This window comes from Quercus lobata, unplaced genomic scaffold, assembly GCF_001633185.2.
Source record: "Quercus lobata isolate SW786 unplaced genomic scaffold, ValleyOak3.0 Primary Assembly Scq3eQI_2010, whole genome shotgun sequence".
NCBI classification, from domain to species: domain Eukaryota; kingdom Viridiplantae; phylum Streptophyta; class Magnoliopsida; order Fagales; family Fagaceae; genus Quercus; species Quercus lobata.
The window spans coordinates 83,272-101,195 of NW_022154739.1; the positions used below are offsets into that span (position 1 = coordinate 83,272).

General features: G+C 32.4%; 2 protein-coding genes across 4 annotated transcripts; one reads left to right on the top strand and one right to left on the bottom strand.

The window, feature by feature from the left end:
• The first annotated feature begins 5,396 nt into the window (after window positions 1–5,396).
• Window positions 5,397–10,841, top strand: LOC115973191 (65-kDa microtubule-associated protein 8-like). The gene is made up of 11 exons (XM_031093438.1): window positions 5,397–5,759; window positions 5,857–6,060; window positions 6,721–6,978; window positions 7,079–7,291; window positions 7,576–7,728; window positions 7,804–7,963; window positions 8,054–8,205; window positions 8,297–8,384; window positions 8,704–8,777; window positions 9,944–10,018; window positions 10,231–10,841. The coding sequence occupies exons 1-11, from the start codon at window positions 5,664–5,666 to the stop codon at window positions 10,549–10,551; spliced, it is 1,794 nt and encodes a 597-aa protein (XP_030949298.1). The 5' UTR covers window positions 5,397–5,663; the 3' UTR covers window positions 10,552–10,841.
• Window positions 10,842–10,919: 78 nt separating this feature from the next.
• Window positions 10,920–15,346, bottom strand: LOC115973192 (nuclear transcription factor Y subunit gamma-like). 3 transcript variants are annotated; one of them, XM_031093440.1, is made up of 4 exons: window positions 14,442–15,346; window positions 12,915–13,161; window positions 11,340–11,414; window positions 10,920–11,263 (listed from the first exon to the last, which is right to left on the bottom strand). In XM_031093440.1, the coding sequence occupies exon 1, from the start codon at window positions 15,251–15,253 to the stop codon at window positions 14,798–14,800; it is 456 nt and encodes a 151-aa protein (XP_030949300.1). In that variant the 5' UTR covers window positions 15,254–15,346; the 3' UTR covers window positions 10,920–11,263; window positions 11,340–11,414; window positions 12,915–13,161; window positions 14,442–14,797. The 3 variants fall into 3 exon arrangements, with proteins under 3 accessions (XP_030949300.1, XP_030949299.1, XP_030949301.1); XM_031093439.1 differs by having other exon boundaries at window positions 10,920–11,414; XM_031093441.1 differs by lacking the exons at window positions 10,920–11,263; window positions 11,340–11,414; window positions 12,915–13,161 and adding an exon at window positions 13,271–13,471.
• Between the last annotated feature and the right edge of the window lie 2,578 nt (window positions 15,347–17,924).

Here is a 17,924-nt window from a genome sequence, read left to right on the forward strand (position 1 = left end):
TGTCTACTTTACGTCAACCGAAAAATAACTTCCAGGAATCCAGTAGACCAACATTTTTCATCGCCCCAAACACCCATAAATGCATAAATATTTTCCGAAAATTAATTTCCATCAAACCAAACACAATCTTAGCCTCAAACAATATAAAAGCAAGCAATCACGTAATAGGTGAAGGTTAACTTTATGAGTTTTACTTTAGGAATGGTTATAGATCATTGATTCAGGACACTCATCTTTTGGATAAACAAAGTATTATAGACCATTGATTTGACCTGCTCGTTTTTTGGATAAACAAACTAAGCTAAGCAAAATATTAAAAGTTCATGCTTTGCTAATTTAATTTTGTTTCAACCATGAGTTTAGTTCAAGCACATCACCAAGTTAGATGGCACATTAAATATTCATTTATTTTCTTGTTCAACAAACTTGTACTAGATCACAAACAAATTGATTAACTTATTCTTTCCCTATATATAATAAACACCAAGACCAGTATTCTTTATGAGAAAATCGAGGACCACAACTTATTTTGAGTAGAGAAGATCCATGTGAAAGTGACAACCAACTTGTTCCAAATTCCTGCATAAGATAATTGCAGTAAATGATGTGCTTCTTGAATGACTTGTTATCTCATCTTCACAAATTTATGCTAATAACTTATAACTAAATTATTGTTGAAATTATATCATTTGAGTTAATTAGATAAAATAATTTTCAATGAACTTATAAAAACAGACTCACCAACCTAGTATTGTTATAAATTATATATAACTTTAGAAAAAATTGGATTATTTATATCATCAATGATTTACAAATAATAATATGATTTTTTTTTTTTTTTAGAATGATAAAAAAAATTTATATGTAATGAACTTATTTACTTATTTACATAATTCAATCTCAAGTTTATATAAGTATTTATCTAAAAAAAGTCTATATAAGTATATTTTATATATGGACATGCATGCAAATAATATTATAAATCAAGTCTTATACTCACTAGCTTGTTCATTGATGCATTATTATGTTTGAGCTTAACTTGTTTTGTAATCGAGTATAAGCTTGAACTTGAATTTGGCTCATTTGCTAAATAAATGAATATAAACAAGTTTTCTCTCAAGTCAAGCCAAAATTGTTCATAAATAGCTCGATTCATTTATAATATTATCATTGACTACCACCAACATATCTGATGTAACTTGTGAATAGAGTTTCTTTTTTAATGTATATTTGATTTTTATTTTTTTAGAATACTAAATATTTTAACACACACACATGGGGAGAGGGGAGAATGTCTTAAAGAAACAATCAAGACTATCTTCCTTTAAAAAAAAATAAATAAATGAAATCTTTGTTCAAACATCTACAAGACAAGCCCTTCATGATTGAAAGAAATAAAACCTCCTAGGAAATGGTCTCAATTGATATGCCATTTTTATTTTAATAAATTAACCCTCATTAACAATATACAATTTTTTTTTAGAAGACTGTGATTACAAAATGGCGGAAAACAATAGTAGAGCTAACTTCATGAACTTTTTAACTCATACACAAAAATTTGTATTTCTTTTTAACAACGTGAATAGTAGACTTTTTGTACAATTTTCATCGTATTCATTCAAAAAATGGGAAATGTTTTTTACTACACTAAATAAAATAGTAAATATGACTATAAGCACAAAAAAATATGAATGTTTCATACGTGAACAATTGGCATTCATTGCCCCAAAAAGAAAAACTTAATAGTATCAATAATAGTATAATACTCTAGTAACCCGTAAGTCACAAGGTTACCAAATATATACAAATCTCTAGCAGCTTGGAGGCTTCTTTACGAGACTCTAACACTTGACTGCAACAACCTACAAGTCACATGTTGTATGTGACTTTTCAATGACATCACTAGCACTACTTGACTCCCTTCAATTCAAGGAGTCCTTAAGAATTGACAATGCGTCGTTTGGATGTGTAATTGAAAATATATAGAGTATTATACTATTGAAAATACAGAGTTTTCTGTTGATCTATTGAAAGCTTGGTATTGTTTCTCAAAAAAAAAAATATATATATATATATATAGCATGTTTGTATCTATGTTTATATTTATGTATATTCTTGTGTTTATGATTGATTTTTTTAGAAAAATACATTTGTTTATAATCATTAGCACAGGTCATCCTAAAATTCTCCTTAATTTTCTCTATTTGCTCAAGGTAGGTACATTATCCACAAGAGAATTTTAATCTCTTTCCTGAAATTTTTATGTATGAAAGGAGACAGTGCGTGGTAAGTTAATTACTTTAGTTAAAGTGGGAAAAATAGATAAAACAATGAATTTTCTTCTCTCTATAATAGATTTTAACACTTGATTTTTTTTTTTTTTTTTTTTTTGGGGGGGTTTTTTTATTCTGTACACTTTGGCTGAATAATTGGTTCTGCACCCTTATGTAGAACCATGTTGAGGCCTCAACCTTTAGTCTTATCATTAATAAGGCTTGACATAGTGACACAGAACCTGAAATCCCATACAGTAACCTCCAACTCCATTGTATTTTGATCTAAATAACTCAAAATTAAAAATGTTCATAAAGCTCAATGAATTTAATCATTAACTTGTGATATAACTTGTTTTGTAGACAAATTAATCATTAATGGGTGAACTATATTTTACTCTAATCGTTCATTTGCTTTTGGCTTCATTATTATTTGAAAGGGCTTCTTCCATTGTTATAATTGGACTTCCTAAAAATTTCACTCATTGTCCGTGTTTGCTCAGAATATTTATCCACAGGGAAATTAGCATCTTCGTCTCTTCCCTCTATAATAAAATTATATATTTATCTTATGTAAAAAAAGAGTTAATGCATGCTCAGTTAATTACTTTAGTTAAAGTGGGGAAAATAGATAAAACTATGAGTTTTCTGCTCTCTCTGTAATATATTTTAAAACACAATTATTTTTTTTTTTTTTGGGTTTTTTTTTTTTTCTATACATTTCGGGTGAATAATTGGTACTGCACCTTTTGTAGAGCCATGTTGAGGCCTCAACATTTAGTCTTGTCATTAATACGGCTTGACACAATGACACAGAACCTGAAATCCCAAAGTAACCTCCAGCTCCATTGTATGTTGATCTAAATATCTTAAAAATTAAAATACGAAAAAAAAAATTAAAATTGTTCATAAATAGCTCAATTAATTTATAACTCTATCAATGGATACCACCAACATATGCCATATAACTTTTTTGGTAGACAAATTAATCATTTATGGATGAATTGAAAAAAAAAATTCTATACTATCCATGGTTTAGGGAAGATCTAAATGTAAATAAATAAATACTCACTACAAAGTCATTTAGAGACAAATTTTACAAGGAAAATAGGTGTACTAAGAGTTATTTTTATTTTTATTTTTTAACCTTATAGGTGACTTGGTCTCTAACAAGCTTCAAATTCGAGCTTACTATGTGGATACCTTGCCAATCTTCGTATAGGGTTAAGTCATTGGCATCTGTACCACAAGTTAAATTATTTGAGCGTGGTAAGTAAAACCATGGAACAGGGCAATGGCAACAACAATATGCTAGGCCAAGAGCCTTGTAACTTAAGTGACTTTTTAAGTTTTTCCAAAAAAGAAGTCCAATATTTATTCCTCCCACTATTCCCATTATTGTAACTATCCAACCATAGAAGGAAAAAAAAAATAACATAAGGGTCCTTTAAAAACTTTGTCTTTATCATATTTATTTCTCATCATTGAAATTTAAGTATTAATTTGACATTTTGAATGTAATAATAAGGATAAAAATCAAACTTTCTACATCATGTGTCACTATGAGTTTGTGGAAATAACAGTAATCTTTACAAATTAAACACTCTGAACCAATTTTTCTTATGTCAAAAATTGGTTTTTAATTTTTTTTTATTATCTAGGATAAGATCGTTTGTGTTGAATATTGCTTTTTTCACCAATAATAATAGAATATTTAAGGCAGTTACTATCTTCACCCTCTTTATATTTTATCATTGCCCCTTAATATTAGAGGAAGATATTATCACATGTATATTAAAATAATAAAGCTATGATGATATTTTAGAACTAGGATAAAAATGCTGGATTGTTCAACGCAAAATAGTAGAACCCATAAAAAATAAAAATAAAAGTTTTATAGAAGGCTGTCAGTTTCATATGAATTTTCCAGATGAATTTTTGTAATGTTGGGGTCTATATGGTCACTCTGCAACTCGAACAAACACTGTGTTTATGATGTTAGACGAGGCCCACAATCAATTTACAAATCCATTCATCAACTTCGTAGTGGATTCTGATCGATAATTATAATAATAAGTCGAAGGAAAGAAATCGCTAGTGGAGGAAGTATCACCAACATGATATCTCAAAGTCATTCATACATCAATTCTTCTGTGGTGGGTGAGACTGCCTTTCTTGATCGTTGAAGTATAATATATGTAAACTATTTTTGTTGTAGTGGCACCTTTAAAAGATGGTTCACACTTCACATATTAGGATAATCCAATGTCCCAAAATATTGAGACCCCACCGATTGTTGTACTTAAAATTCTTAAATTGCAAGCCTTGGTTTGCATATTGTTCCACAACTTCTAGATCTCACTCTTCCTTTTTTTTCTTGACAAAGTTATTAAAAATATAAAGCCCCAGTCAGTTTCAGTTCCATCTTTATGCCATTAATATGTCCTTAACACTCCTGGTATCTCTATCTCTCCACACCTAAATTCAGTCTTCCCTATCAAGATTGACTTCAATTTATTTTATTAAATAGTTTATCAGAAAGGTGTACAAGGTGGGGTGTTGAAACTGCTACAGTATAAAGTCCTCTAAATGACGTGTTATTGATGCCAATGAAATCTTACCTCAACACTAAAAAATCAGTAAAAAAAAATCCACCTATATAGAAAGAAGTATTTTACCTATCAAAATTTTGTCTGGCTAATGGCTTTATTGGCTTATATTGAGTAGCTTGTACATATTGCCAATCTAAACGTATGGTTCTCAATCAGCAAATCAAATCCGATCAAGCCATTTTTTCAACCAAAAAAAAAAAAAAATCCAATCAAGCCAAATTCAAGTGAAAAGTCTTGCAATCAAATGTCATTACTGGACATCAAGATTAGGGCATCACACCGTATGGTCCAGATTCTCACGGTGGCCCATTCTTGAGGGTATAATAGATATTAGTTGCCGAAAGCATGAATTGAGCTGTCTACATTTCTAGGCATAGGTTGCTTCGGAATCAAGTTCAGCTAAAGGGTGATATATGACATATATATATATATATATATATATATAGGAATTTTTTTTTTTTTTTATCAAATATATATAGAAATTTCTGAATAAAGAGACTAAACTAAAGAAGATACACCTTTTTCTCATTTCTCATATTCAAATAATAGGAGAGGGAAAGACAACCTGGAGGATGAAAAGAACTTACTGATCCTTGAACCCAAAGATTCAACATTACCTAACTCTGTCACACTTGTTTTTTAAGCAATAATTCACACCCAAAGCTCCCACTCCCACCCCATCATTCTCTCTTTCTCCACTTTCCCTCAATTCCAATTGTAATATCAATGAATTTCTCAAACCAGTAGCTTGGCTATCTGTGAGCTCCACCCATATCAAATGGAGCATCAGATAAGTTCACTGCAAACAACAATTAGAATGAGAAGCACTGCATTGCTAGAAACTTCATGTGGATATTTACTTCAGGAATTGCAGGCAAGAGTTTTTTTTTTTTTATCGTAATTATTTGTGTACAAAAGTAATAGTTGGAATGTTTCTCATTCACTGTTCTTATATCAAAAATTTGAAACAGATGATATGGGATGAAGTTGGAGAAGATCAATTTGAAAGAGAGAAGGTTCTGCTAGATTTAGAACAGGAGTGTCTAGAGGTTTACAGGAGAAAAGTTGACACTGCAAATATATCAAGAGCTCACCTGCATCAGGAGTTGGCAGAAGCTGAGGCTGAATTTACCCATCTTCTTTTGTCCCTTGGTGAACGATCTCTCCCTGGACGGGTACCACTTATCAACTCATGTAACCACAAATGCATGCATATAAATTAGAATACCGGTATGCATGTGAAAAGTAGTCAGGATGTAGCGTTCACTTTCTCCAAAAAAAAAGGATGTAGTGTTCAATTCTGGAATCCTTCAGTCATGTGATTTTTGGAGAATATCAATGCAATTTATTAAATACAGTTAAGAAACAAGATTCAAACTTCTAATTAGAAAGTCTCGTATAATTAGAATACTGGTATACATCATAGATGTGAAAAGTAGTCAGGATGTAGTGTTCAATTCTGGAATCCTTCAGCCAAGTGATTTTTGGAGAATATCAATGCAATTTATTAAATAGAGTTAAAGAAACAAGGTTCAAGCTTCTAATTAGAAAGGTTTCATATAATTCAAAAGAAAACAGAATTTCATTAAATTAGTCACAGTAGAAAATTGACCACAGGTTTTTCCTGCCATTATAAGGAATGGCCCAATAAGTAGGCCCGACAATGTTGTCATGGCTGACTTCCAGCCAGAAATATGCTTTTGGGTGAGTCTATCAAATTGTGACTATTACAATGAGAGTGAAATATTCGAACACAATGAATCTACTCCTCTTGACATCAGAAAATCTCAACTCACTTATACTTGCATGGACTAAACTAATTCTTGTCTGAACAGCCAGAAAAGATGACAGGAACATTGAAAGAGCAGCTAGACTCAATCACACCAGCTTTGCGGGAGATGCGGTTAAGAAAAGAAGAGAGGATGAACCAATTCCAAGCTGTGCAAGGACAAATTCAGAAAATTTCTGCAGAAATAGCAGGTCAATCAGAGTACGATAATTCATCATCAACTGTCATAGTGAACGAGAATGATCTTTCTTTGAAGAAACTTGAGGAGTATCAGATTGAACTACAAAGACTCCGTAATGAGAAGGTACAAATAGAAGTGATTAAGAAATTGTTCTGTGCAATGAACAGAGTATAACTGAAATAATCAATTTTCATATTCTTTTACTCTTTTGTCTACCTCGAAGAATGAAAGGCTCCAAAGAGTAGAAAAATACATAGGCAAAATCCACAACCTGACTGCAATACTGGGGATGGATTCCTCAATGATCATAACCAAAGTTCATCCAAGCCTGAACGAATTGAGTGGAATGTCAAAAAATATAAGCGACAGTATTTTGGCTAAACTCAAAAGCACAGTGGAGTCTCTGGAGGAAGAAAAGCAAAAGCGGCTTGAGAAGGTAATGCTTAAGCTGTTGTGCTACTAATTTTTTGATCAGAACTTATTTGCATGAGGTACCAACCTGCCTCGGCAAAACAAGGTACTTTGGTGACTATCAAGTGAGTAATCACAAATGTAAAGAGTTTCACATAACTCGAAACACAATGCTGACCTGACCTAATTGATGGTAAAATCACATAAATTTGATAGTAGTGATGCTAAGCACCCCAGTTTCCTTTGTTTTATATTTTTTTTCAGTTGCTATATACTGATAGTGATTTATTTCTTCATATATTTTGGTAGCTACGCCAACTTGGTAGAGCATTGAAAAACTTGTGGAATCTCATGGACACACCCTCCAGAGAGCGTCATTCATTCTACCATGTTACTGATTTATTATTAGTCTCGTCTGAAGTATCAGATCCAGGAAGCCTCACTCCTAGTATAATTCAGCAGGTCAGTATATAATGTTTATGACACTCAAACGTATCAGAAACAACTAGACATAATAGTAACTCAAATGGTTTCAAGGCTGAAGCTGAAGTCAAGAGACTGGATCAGTTAAAATCAAGTAAGATGAAAGAGTTATTCCACAAGAAACAAAATGAGCTGGAGGAGATATGCAATAAATCACACATGGAGATTCCTTCACAATCAGAGATGGATAACATAACAAACCTCATAAAAACTGGTGCGATTCTTGATATGTATTTGTTTTCTAGTATATGGTGGTGTTGTTTGAAACTATAGAAACTAATAATCTAGCATGAACGTACAATAGGAGAGATTGACCATGCTGATCTCCTCATGAGCATGGATGAACAGATATCAAGAGCAAAAGAAGAAGCTTCTAGCAGGAAGGCTATAATGGAGAAGGTAGAAAAGTGGATGTTGGCACGTGATGAGGAGCGCTGGCTGGAAGAATATAACAGGGTTATTTTTCTTATAATCATTGGTTAACGAGATTAGTTGTCTCTGACCTTTTACCTCCTTTACATGTTTGTTAATCCATTTATGCTTTCAGGATGAGAATCGATACTCAGTCAGCAGAGGTGCCCACAAGAACCTCAGACGTGCAGAACGTGCCAGAATAACAGTCAACAAAATCCCAGGTGTTTAGAGTTTCTGTATGTTAATTTATACACCCAATGGGAAGAAAGAATTTGACAACCATGTCAAGAAATATTACATTTTTTTAGTGAAAACTAAAATTTTGCAGAATAATGGTATATTATGCAATATTAACCAAGTAGATCATAAAATATAAACTATTAGTGAAATAAAAATAGCCATCAATTTATTTTGGACAGCGTATGACATTTACCTTGAACTAAAAAGATCAAAAGCTACTAAATGAAATATCATGTGGAGTTCTGATAAATATATAAATATATTTAACATTATGTGTTTTCACATGATGGTTAACTGCAGCTTTGGTAGATTTGCTAACAGTAAAGACTAAGAGCTGGGAAGAAGAAAGAAAGAAAGTTTTCTTGTATGATGAGGTAGATATTCTGGTGCTTATGACTACATTCTGATAAAAGATTGTTTCTTATCACTGCATGACACTTATCTATGCTTGTTTGTTTGGCCCTTTGTTCAGCCTTTTTAAAGCCTCACTTTTTCTAGATACAGAAGTTCTTTTCTCCAGCTTATTTTTTAAGCAAAATAGGCCAATGTAAATAACCTATACTAAAAGAATTGTTGGTTGAAACTATAAATAAGAAACACCATTTTTTATTCGGTGAAACCACAGAGCAGAGAAGTTCACAGATGGTAAAAATTGAGAATCAGCTAGAAGTTCTGATATAGAAAACTCTAGAATAAATAGAAATAGAGCATCATCAGACAAGATTCATAGGCAAACTGTTCTAATATGATTCAGAATCTGTGCTAAGGAGAACTAATGTTCTTTGTAGATTTCCTCCCTGTGATCATTAATTTTTCCCTATTTTGATTGATATCACCCCCATTACTCTAGATACCTATACAAAAATGTTCAAACAGCAGGGACCCACACACTCAATTGAATTTAATTCTAAGCGAAGACTTACTAATATATTCCTGTGTAGGCCTGCATATTTCGAAATCAATCTTGCAAGTCATTACTCATATGGTTCCCTAGAAGCAGATAAAAACAAAAGCATTCGACTTTTTATTCTAGCTTATCTAAAAGAAAAAATAAAGAAAAATATTTTTTCCTTCATTGTGTATTATCAGCAATGTCAATTACATAATCAACATTGAAGAGCATTTGGTGTAAATTAAATTTTACCAACCACAAAATAGGATTTTTGACATCAAAGAAAATCTGCAATTATGATGCTTCAAAACTTCAAAAGTAATTGCTAGTCATAAATTTTTCGTGTTACAAAAAAATGTCAAGCAAACTCTTTCATACACATGGATTCGTTAGTGTAAACTAAATTATACTTGTCAAGAAACATGGAGTAATAAATTAAATTAAAAAAATGATACCAAAAACCTAAAAATATTTTGAGCAGAAAACATGTCAAGTCGGTGGAACTCTTAACTCCTGGGTTCTTTTAATGCCTGACAGTTTGAATTCCAACTGTACAACTTCTGTGTCATTTGGTACTGTGCATCTCCAGACTCATTGAGTAAACCAAGTAACCTATCATATTGAAAATGGTATCTCCTGTTGTTTTAGGTACCTCTCCTGGCAATGTTAGAAGAGTATAACATGTTCAGGCTGGAAAAAGAAGAGGAGAAGCAAAGACAAAGGGTTAGTGTAATATGGCAATGCAAACACAATTTCATGTTTTTCATTCTTTTGCTTATCAAGTTCATGTATTCTTGAAAGTAAATATTACAGTCTTCTTTCTATGGTGGAGCTCTCCTGTAAAACATTCTAAACACTAAATATATGCATGTACCAATACTCACAGTAGAACTGTATATTCTTACCTACTCTCTGATATGGTCTTTGTCATACAGGAAAATAAGAAGGTACAAAGCCAAGTAGTAGTTGAGCAAGAGAATTTGTTTGTGTCCAGGCCAGGTACCAGCAGCCGACGTCTTTCAAATGGGAGCCTGAACGGAGGATTTACTAATGCTGTGCCTTTAAACAGAAGGGTTTCTCTGGGCATTCAACACTTGGGATCAAATAGCATTAATTCAGCAACACAAGGCATATCGTTCATAAAAGAAGGAAGGAAAGTACAAGGTGAAAAGATGTTTGCTCGACCAAGCCTTGCTCATCTTAGAGATGAAACAGCTTCAGTGGTGTCAACCTTTTCAGGCCCATTATCTCCTTGAATTTTGAGTCAGATCTGTAGACCTTCATGCGTGATGAGGTAGACGAGATTTGAAAAAGTTTCTTTTCTGAAAAAAATAACAAATCCTGCAGACAATTAATCCAAAATATTGCCATGTATTTTATCTATTTTTCTGAACTATCTGCCCTGTCTAGGAGTTCAAGACAAAAGGTGATTCTAAGGGCTAATGTAATAAGTTTTAGGGCCATTTTATTCTCACTTCAAGTACAACTGATGTACATTTTGCAGTTAGATGTATCAATAAAATTTGTGTTTAAAATTATAATAAAATTGTGTTTTTAAGTTCTGTCAACCTCTAAATCTTCACAGTAATTGATTGTGAAGACACGCTATCAAACTAAACGATCGGTTGATGGTATGAAAACACTTCTTGATGTCAAATTTCAAAAACCAATGGGGCTCACCACTCTTCTAGGACCATGCCACAGTAAGAGCTCCCTCTCAAGCACCTAGCTTTTAGACCAAACAATAGCGAACCCAAGATCCCAACAGCAGTCCTAAGTGGGAGAAAGAGATGCAGCATTTGACATGAACTTTGATCTTCCTTCTTTATCAGCCATAGCAAAGCTATTATGTACAGTCTTCATTTCTTTGTAAAGGCAAGGAAGTCATTTAAACTCCATATTTTTTATTCATTTAGGCTTTGAGAAGACAATAGACAAGCAGCTCTCCAACTGTGTTATACTGGTACTCTTTATAATAGCATCAGTGTGAATAAAGTAAAGACTAAGTAAATAAAGTATATCAGTTATACAGTTATATACTTACATTTTGTATTTGTGAAGAACTTCATTTTGATTTTATATATATGCAACTATCCTCCAACATTGCTTGAAGAATTTCCTGCAAGAGAATTCATCTTAAAACTTGGATCTTGAAAAAGAAAAATAATAGCACCATAAATGTAATCTAGTATCCTGCTACCATGAGATCTTAACAAGCTTATAAGCATCTTGATTCTTGAGACATAGACTCCCAATGAGGCAAGCCTCATCACACGATATTGATATAATGTGCACCAATGGACAGCCAACAAGCATAAATCTGCTACTGCTCTTGCATTAAGTGGACCATGTCCAATCTATATAAAAATAAAATAAAATAGAGCCATGTTGTAGCTCTTCTTTTTCCTCTTTTAGGTAAACAAGGAAGGGGGGACAAAACTTGAACAAGATGTGCAACTGAAGGAGACTTGATCAAAGTCTGTGGTACTACCACTGTACCACAAACAAACTTTACAGAGTCCAGTTGGCATCATAAAATTCATTTATGGCTCCATCAAGAATTACACTCTGCTAGTCTCAATATGATACTTTCAAACTTTTCTTGGCTATGGCAATAATTTGTGTAACAATTTAATCTTTAAGAAATAATAGTGATTTGCATCTGTCCTGGTTGCATAGGTTATTGCTGTAGCATATTAGCATCTCTGCTGAAAGGAGACAAGGTCCAAGGGGTTCACCAAACAGGCATGCAAGATCATATCTGGGGCTTATCCCACCATCTGTGCACATACAAACTGACAAGAGGGAAAGGGAAGTACAGCACCCAAACTCTAAAGAAAAGGGCAAGTAATATAGAAAGCAGCACAGGAGCTGATATATACGATATATTACTTGAAACCAAGTCAAAAGCAAAACAATTTTGCATTGCATCATATGAAAAACACACATGGAATTGAAACAAGTAGTGCTGCCCCATTGTCATTACCCTTCACTGAAGTGCTTATATTGAAAGCTGCACACTAATAATTAATTACACAGAGACCAAAGAAAACAACAGATATAATGCAAGAACAGTAAGGTAGCAACCAAAATATGATTATTTTAGGCTTTTAGCTCCTACCTTTAAAGGAGCACTGCACATTTATAAATTGACCTCTTTTATATAAAATGACATGTTATTGCACTTATCTTCCTACTAAACAGTAAACATATATGATGTAGGACAACCTAGGCTTCCCACCTAGAGTAGTCCTACCATAGAACCTTAGGCTTCCCATCTAAGGTGTTTGGAATCACCACCAAACAAATACTATGCAATATCTGCAATAATCTCAATAATAATAATAATAGTCTGTAAAATACAAAAGAAACCATCTGGAGCTTTATATACAGCTTCCAGGAATCACAATGATAAAGATAAACTCTCCTAAACAAATCCTAAACAATCTCAAATACTAATTCGATAATCCTAACAATCTCAAATACTAATCCAATACTAAAGAAAAACCCAAAATTAAGATAACATAAATGATTAAGATAATCTCCACAGATCTGCCATCATGTGGTGTCCGCACCAATATATTATCATGAAATGTGCAGCAACGTTGGTAATTGATACCTTTTACTTCTTGTCTCTTCTGCAATTTTTGAATGGCATTTCTGGATCTAGTGCATCAAGTGATAATGAGAATGTTGGGAATACAGTTGTTCTTTGACCTTAGGGTTTGCAGACAGCCAGTAAGAAATCTCTTTAGATTTGACCACCTCCTTCTTGTTCAATGATTCCAGCCGGGCACAAACTGGTTCCCACTGTTCAGAGCGTTTGGAACGAGGTTGCAGATGGTTAACTCGGTTACCACGTTTTCCTGCCACATTAAAAGCAAAAGAAAATGATTACTGATAATCTGATCAAATCTTCTAACAACAGATATAGATTCTGATTCAGAATTTCAGTGACTAATGCAAGATGAAAATTAATAACTTAAACTATCCTATCTTCCTCTAGATTTTAACTGATGCAGATACAGATACACCCAGAATAAGCAAGGACCAGAATTCTTATTTGAGCTACACCTTCTTTATATTCGTACTGGAAGTCAATCCCAGGTGATCCAAGCCTGGAGGCTGGAGCAATGACACAGCCAGGGAGGTTAATGGGAGACTATTTTGAAAATCCTACAAGCAACAGACCAACCTCAAAATCTCAGGCATCCATTGCTAATTAGTTTTCACAGTTCAAAACTTAGCTCTCAAATCAGATATAAAATATCATTCTTTGAACCCACCTAACTTATTTTCAAATTTCTTAGTGCACAAAACATTTTCTGAATAAGTAATCACATTATGAAGCATACATGCAATGGCCTAATCCAAGCATTGTCATCAACACAAGTTCTTAATCTTGTGCATATAAAACCATATATTTTAATAAGCTCAGCATGACTACATATGTAACTGTCATAAAATCAAAGCATGTATGTACAGTTACAATGTGACACCAATTGTTGAACTCCCCAAGCAAAAAACTCAAAGAAAAAAATGAAAAAATATATATTGAAGGACAATCATAGACATTTGAAATAACATAATTATTGCAAAAACCATTTGGTGATTATCTACAACTTTACAATCCCCTCTACAAACAAAATTCAGAAAGACTTTTCCTAATGCCCTTGCATTAACGTCTTCTATCTGGTCTCCTGTGATATGACATAAAAATCAACAAATTCAATCTAACAATCAAAATCATGAACACAAGCAAGGAGAAAAGAAAAATAAATTATAATCTAGAGAAGAAATAAAAAGAGAAAAGTTATTGAGAGATACAAAAAAGATGGTGACAACAATCAAACAAACAAACTGCATACCAACAATTACTTTCACATGAGCCCACCATCAACGTTTAACACCACTTTCACAACGTACAAATCACGTCACATCAGCAGTAATAAAAGTTTTTGTCATTAGACTTGATTGTAAAGAAAATTAAGATTTAGTCATTGTCAATATCAAATATGCTATAAACACATTGCAATCAACCAATGAAATAACAAATGTTCAATTCCCATAATTGATTGTGTGCAACAATTTGCAGACCCCACAAATTGCACATTATTTGAAAGTGTACATAAAATCGGTAGCTTACACACAATCTTTGGCAATTTGAATGCCCATTTTCCGGCTAGTTGTAAATGCTTAGCCTACAAAACATAAAAGGTACATTGATAAATCGCCGGATTTATAACCTCCCAATTGCAACAATCTTTTCTTTAAATTTGAAAAACAAACCTCACCATCACAACTACGCACAATTAGCTTTTCTACTTTTTGATTTATACATAAACTACAATAATTGGATTAATTCATTAACCTTGATTTGGCACATCTCAAAATTTCTCAATTCACTAATCTTTCCCTTAACGTAAACAAAAAGTTAAAAAAGGAAAAATGCGCAAGTTACATTCAAACATTCATAATTGAAAGTACTCGATCGAAAAGAATCTACGACTCGTCGTTGTCGATCAGAATCGGAGCTTCATTTGCCGACTTATGAAAGATGTGATCGATTCGCCGTGTGCCTGCCGGGACCGGTTTCTCTGAGACTGAGCCAGAACGCTTTTGATCGGTGGCCGGACGATCTGAAGGCTGTGAAGATGGCATGGGAAGCGAGTCGAGGAGGAAATCGCTCGTCGGCTGGTGCTTCTTGACGGCGATTCGAATGTGTTCGAGCTTCACGATCTTCCGCTTCCTCTCCGTTGTGATCTCTGCGGATTTCTCGGCCAGGAATTGGAGGAAGAGCTCGGCGGAGCACGTGACGAGGAATAGGGCTTCCGAGTTCACTTTGTTGATGTCATTGTCGAGCTTCATGATCTTCTTGACCCTTCCGATTGGGAATTCGGGTTGGATTGCCTCGGTGTTTTCTTCTTCCGCCATTGATGCGTTTTCTTCTTCCGCCATTGATGAAACGCAAAGCTTCGATTTTGGAAATGAGGACGGAGATTAACTGGAAAGGATAAACGATTTTAGGGTTTTGAATTGGCGGGAAATTGAACCTATATCTATTTCTTTTTCTTCTTTTGTTGCTTTTGGTCAAGAATACCCTTGAATATTACCTCAATTGTCAAGAACGTTTCTGAATTTTATGCGAGGGTGCTTCAGTCATATTATAGTTTGCCCCGCCACACAAAGTGCTTTTTCCCGCCTGAAGAGAAATTAGAGAATTTGAATGAAACAAAAAAAAAAAAAAAAAAAGGTTTTAAACATGTTTTGAGCTAATTGAAAATATCATTTACATATAATTTTAATAATAGTAACGTGTTCTCTAACTTGTTTAAATAATATATATGGATAATTTTATAATTAGTCACCTAATGAGTTAGAACTCTATACCTGTATCAAGACAAACTTTGTCCAATTAAAAAATATTGGCTTCTGCAGTCAAAATATATATATATATATATATATATATTGGCTTCTAAATTATCAAAAATATAAACGAACTAAAATCTCTTTCTCCTAATCTATATATATATATATATATATATATAAAACTGAAACCTTTAAAACTCCCATAATTTTCCACATCATCATTTTAATTTAAAAAAATTTTAATTTTTAAAACTAAATAGTGAGAGAGTCCTAACAGGAGTCTCTTTTATATATATATATATATAGATAAGAGACAAAATCTTTGAAAACCATAAAACAATCTCCTCTGTCCGTCTCCACTAAGAGAGAAAACCCTAAGCTTCAATTTCTTTGGTACGCTTGCTATTACTTTTTCTCTTTTTTGTGAATTAGTTTTTTTTGCTTTTGTTTTGTATGGAGTAGTACTTTACAATATATAGTATAACTACAAGTATTGTAGTAAGTTTGCTAACTTTTTGTGTGGTTCAAATATGCTATATTCTATATTATTTTAGATTATATAACCTTAAGTTTTACCTTAAGGTATATGCACTATATGTTATCTTATGTTTTCTCTTATGGTGTCATGCTTTTTTGTTTATTAATTAAAGATTATGTTGGAAGCCTATATTATTTGCACCTTCAAAGTGTTCGACAATGTTTGAACCAAATTTTTCATCAATTAGGAAGAATTGGATAAAAAAAACTTAGAAAAGCTTTCCATCCTTACTGAAATTGTCTCGCAATAATGACTTCTTTTGTTTTGTTTTTATAATTTGTAGGTTTTGAATGTTTTGATTTTTAATTTTATTGTCTTTTGAAAGTTTGACCATCTAAATTTTTGGGTTCAATTTTTTGCAATATTTGAAACAGTTTAGCAAATTTCAACTGTTATAACTATGAATTATTTTCTTGAAGGTAATCTATCTTTCTCTTATATTTCTCTATTTGGTAGTCATATATATTAGTAAATTTTCTGATTTTTTTCCCCTTTCGAACGTTTTAACATCAGAACTTTTTGGTTTTTTTTTTTCAATGTCTAAATTTGGCTTATTCATAAAATTGTAACTCAAAAAGATAGGAGCAATTCACGCAATAGTATAGTTTCATAATCAATTTAAAATTTTATAAAATTATTTTAGTCTATTATAAATAGGTAAGTTCTCGTGCGTTGCACGGGTTTCCGACTAGTATATATATATATATATATATCTATTCTATATTATTAATAACAGGATTTTCCGTTTGGTTTTTAATATTTTGCGTACTAAAATTCTCTCACACAAATTCCTAAACTCTCCAAACTACCCCTATCTTTTAAATAATTTTACACAAACTGGTTTAAAGTGTAATTTACTATTCCTAAATTTTAGGTTTTTTCCTTTATCTTCTAGGTTTGGCTTACTTCCAGTACTTTTTTAACTATAATTTTTTTTTACTTTAATGAGAAACTATCACATCATCTACTAACTAAATAAAATGTGGATATTAAAACCAACTATCACTTGTCATTGTATATTTGAAACAAAAGGACATGTCCAATTAAAATAGTATTAGAGATAAGTCAAACCATTATCTTCTCCATTAAGCCTAAAACTTAGGACACTATCTTTATCTCATCTTTAAACATTATTTCACCTTACCTTATCTCTTTCTTAAAAAAATATATACAAACTGTTATTTATATATATTATTTTTAAACACTAAACCAAAAAAACAAATAAATAAAAAAGAGCATTATTGCATACGCAAAACACGTATGATGAGTCTAGTATGTGTATATATATATATATATATATAGAAAAAAAAAAAAAGTTAGCTGAATAGTACAATGGACCCATTAATAGTACCAAAAAGAATAGTACAATAGGACTTATAAATAGTACCAAAAAGTACAACTAGACTCATAAATAATACCAAAAATAAGCTAAAAACTGAAATAAGCTGAAACTTTCATTAGCTCCCAAATGGAGTCTACATCTCATCATCCTCTACTATCTTTCTTAAAACTAAATAAATAAACAAACAAAAAAAAAAACCTTTTAGAATGGGATTCAAGTATATCTCTATGGTTCCACTTTAAACACCTCTTGTGATATATTGGCATTGGGGTTCAAACCCTACCAGCCCTCCCTCCCTTTATAGTAGAAACATTTTTTTTCCTTTTATTCCTAAAACCAGCAACCTTTAGGATGAGTTGCCATGATCCTGCTGCAGATTG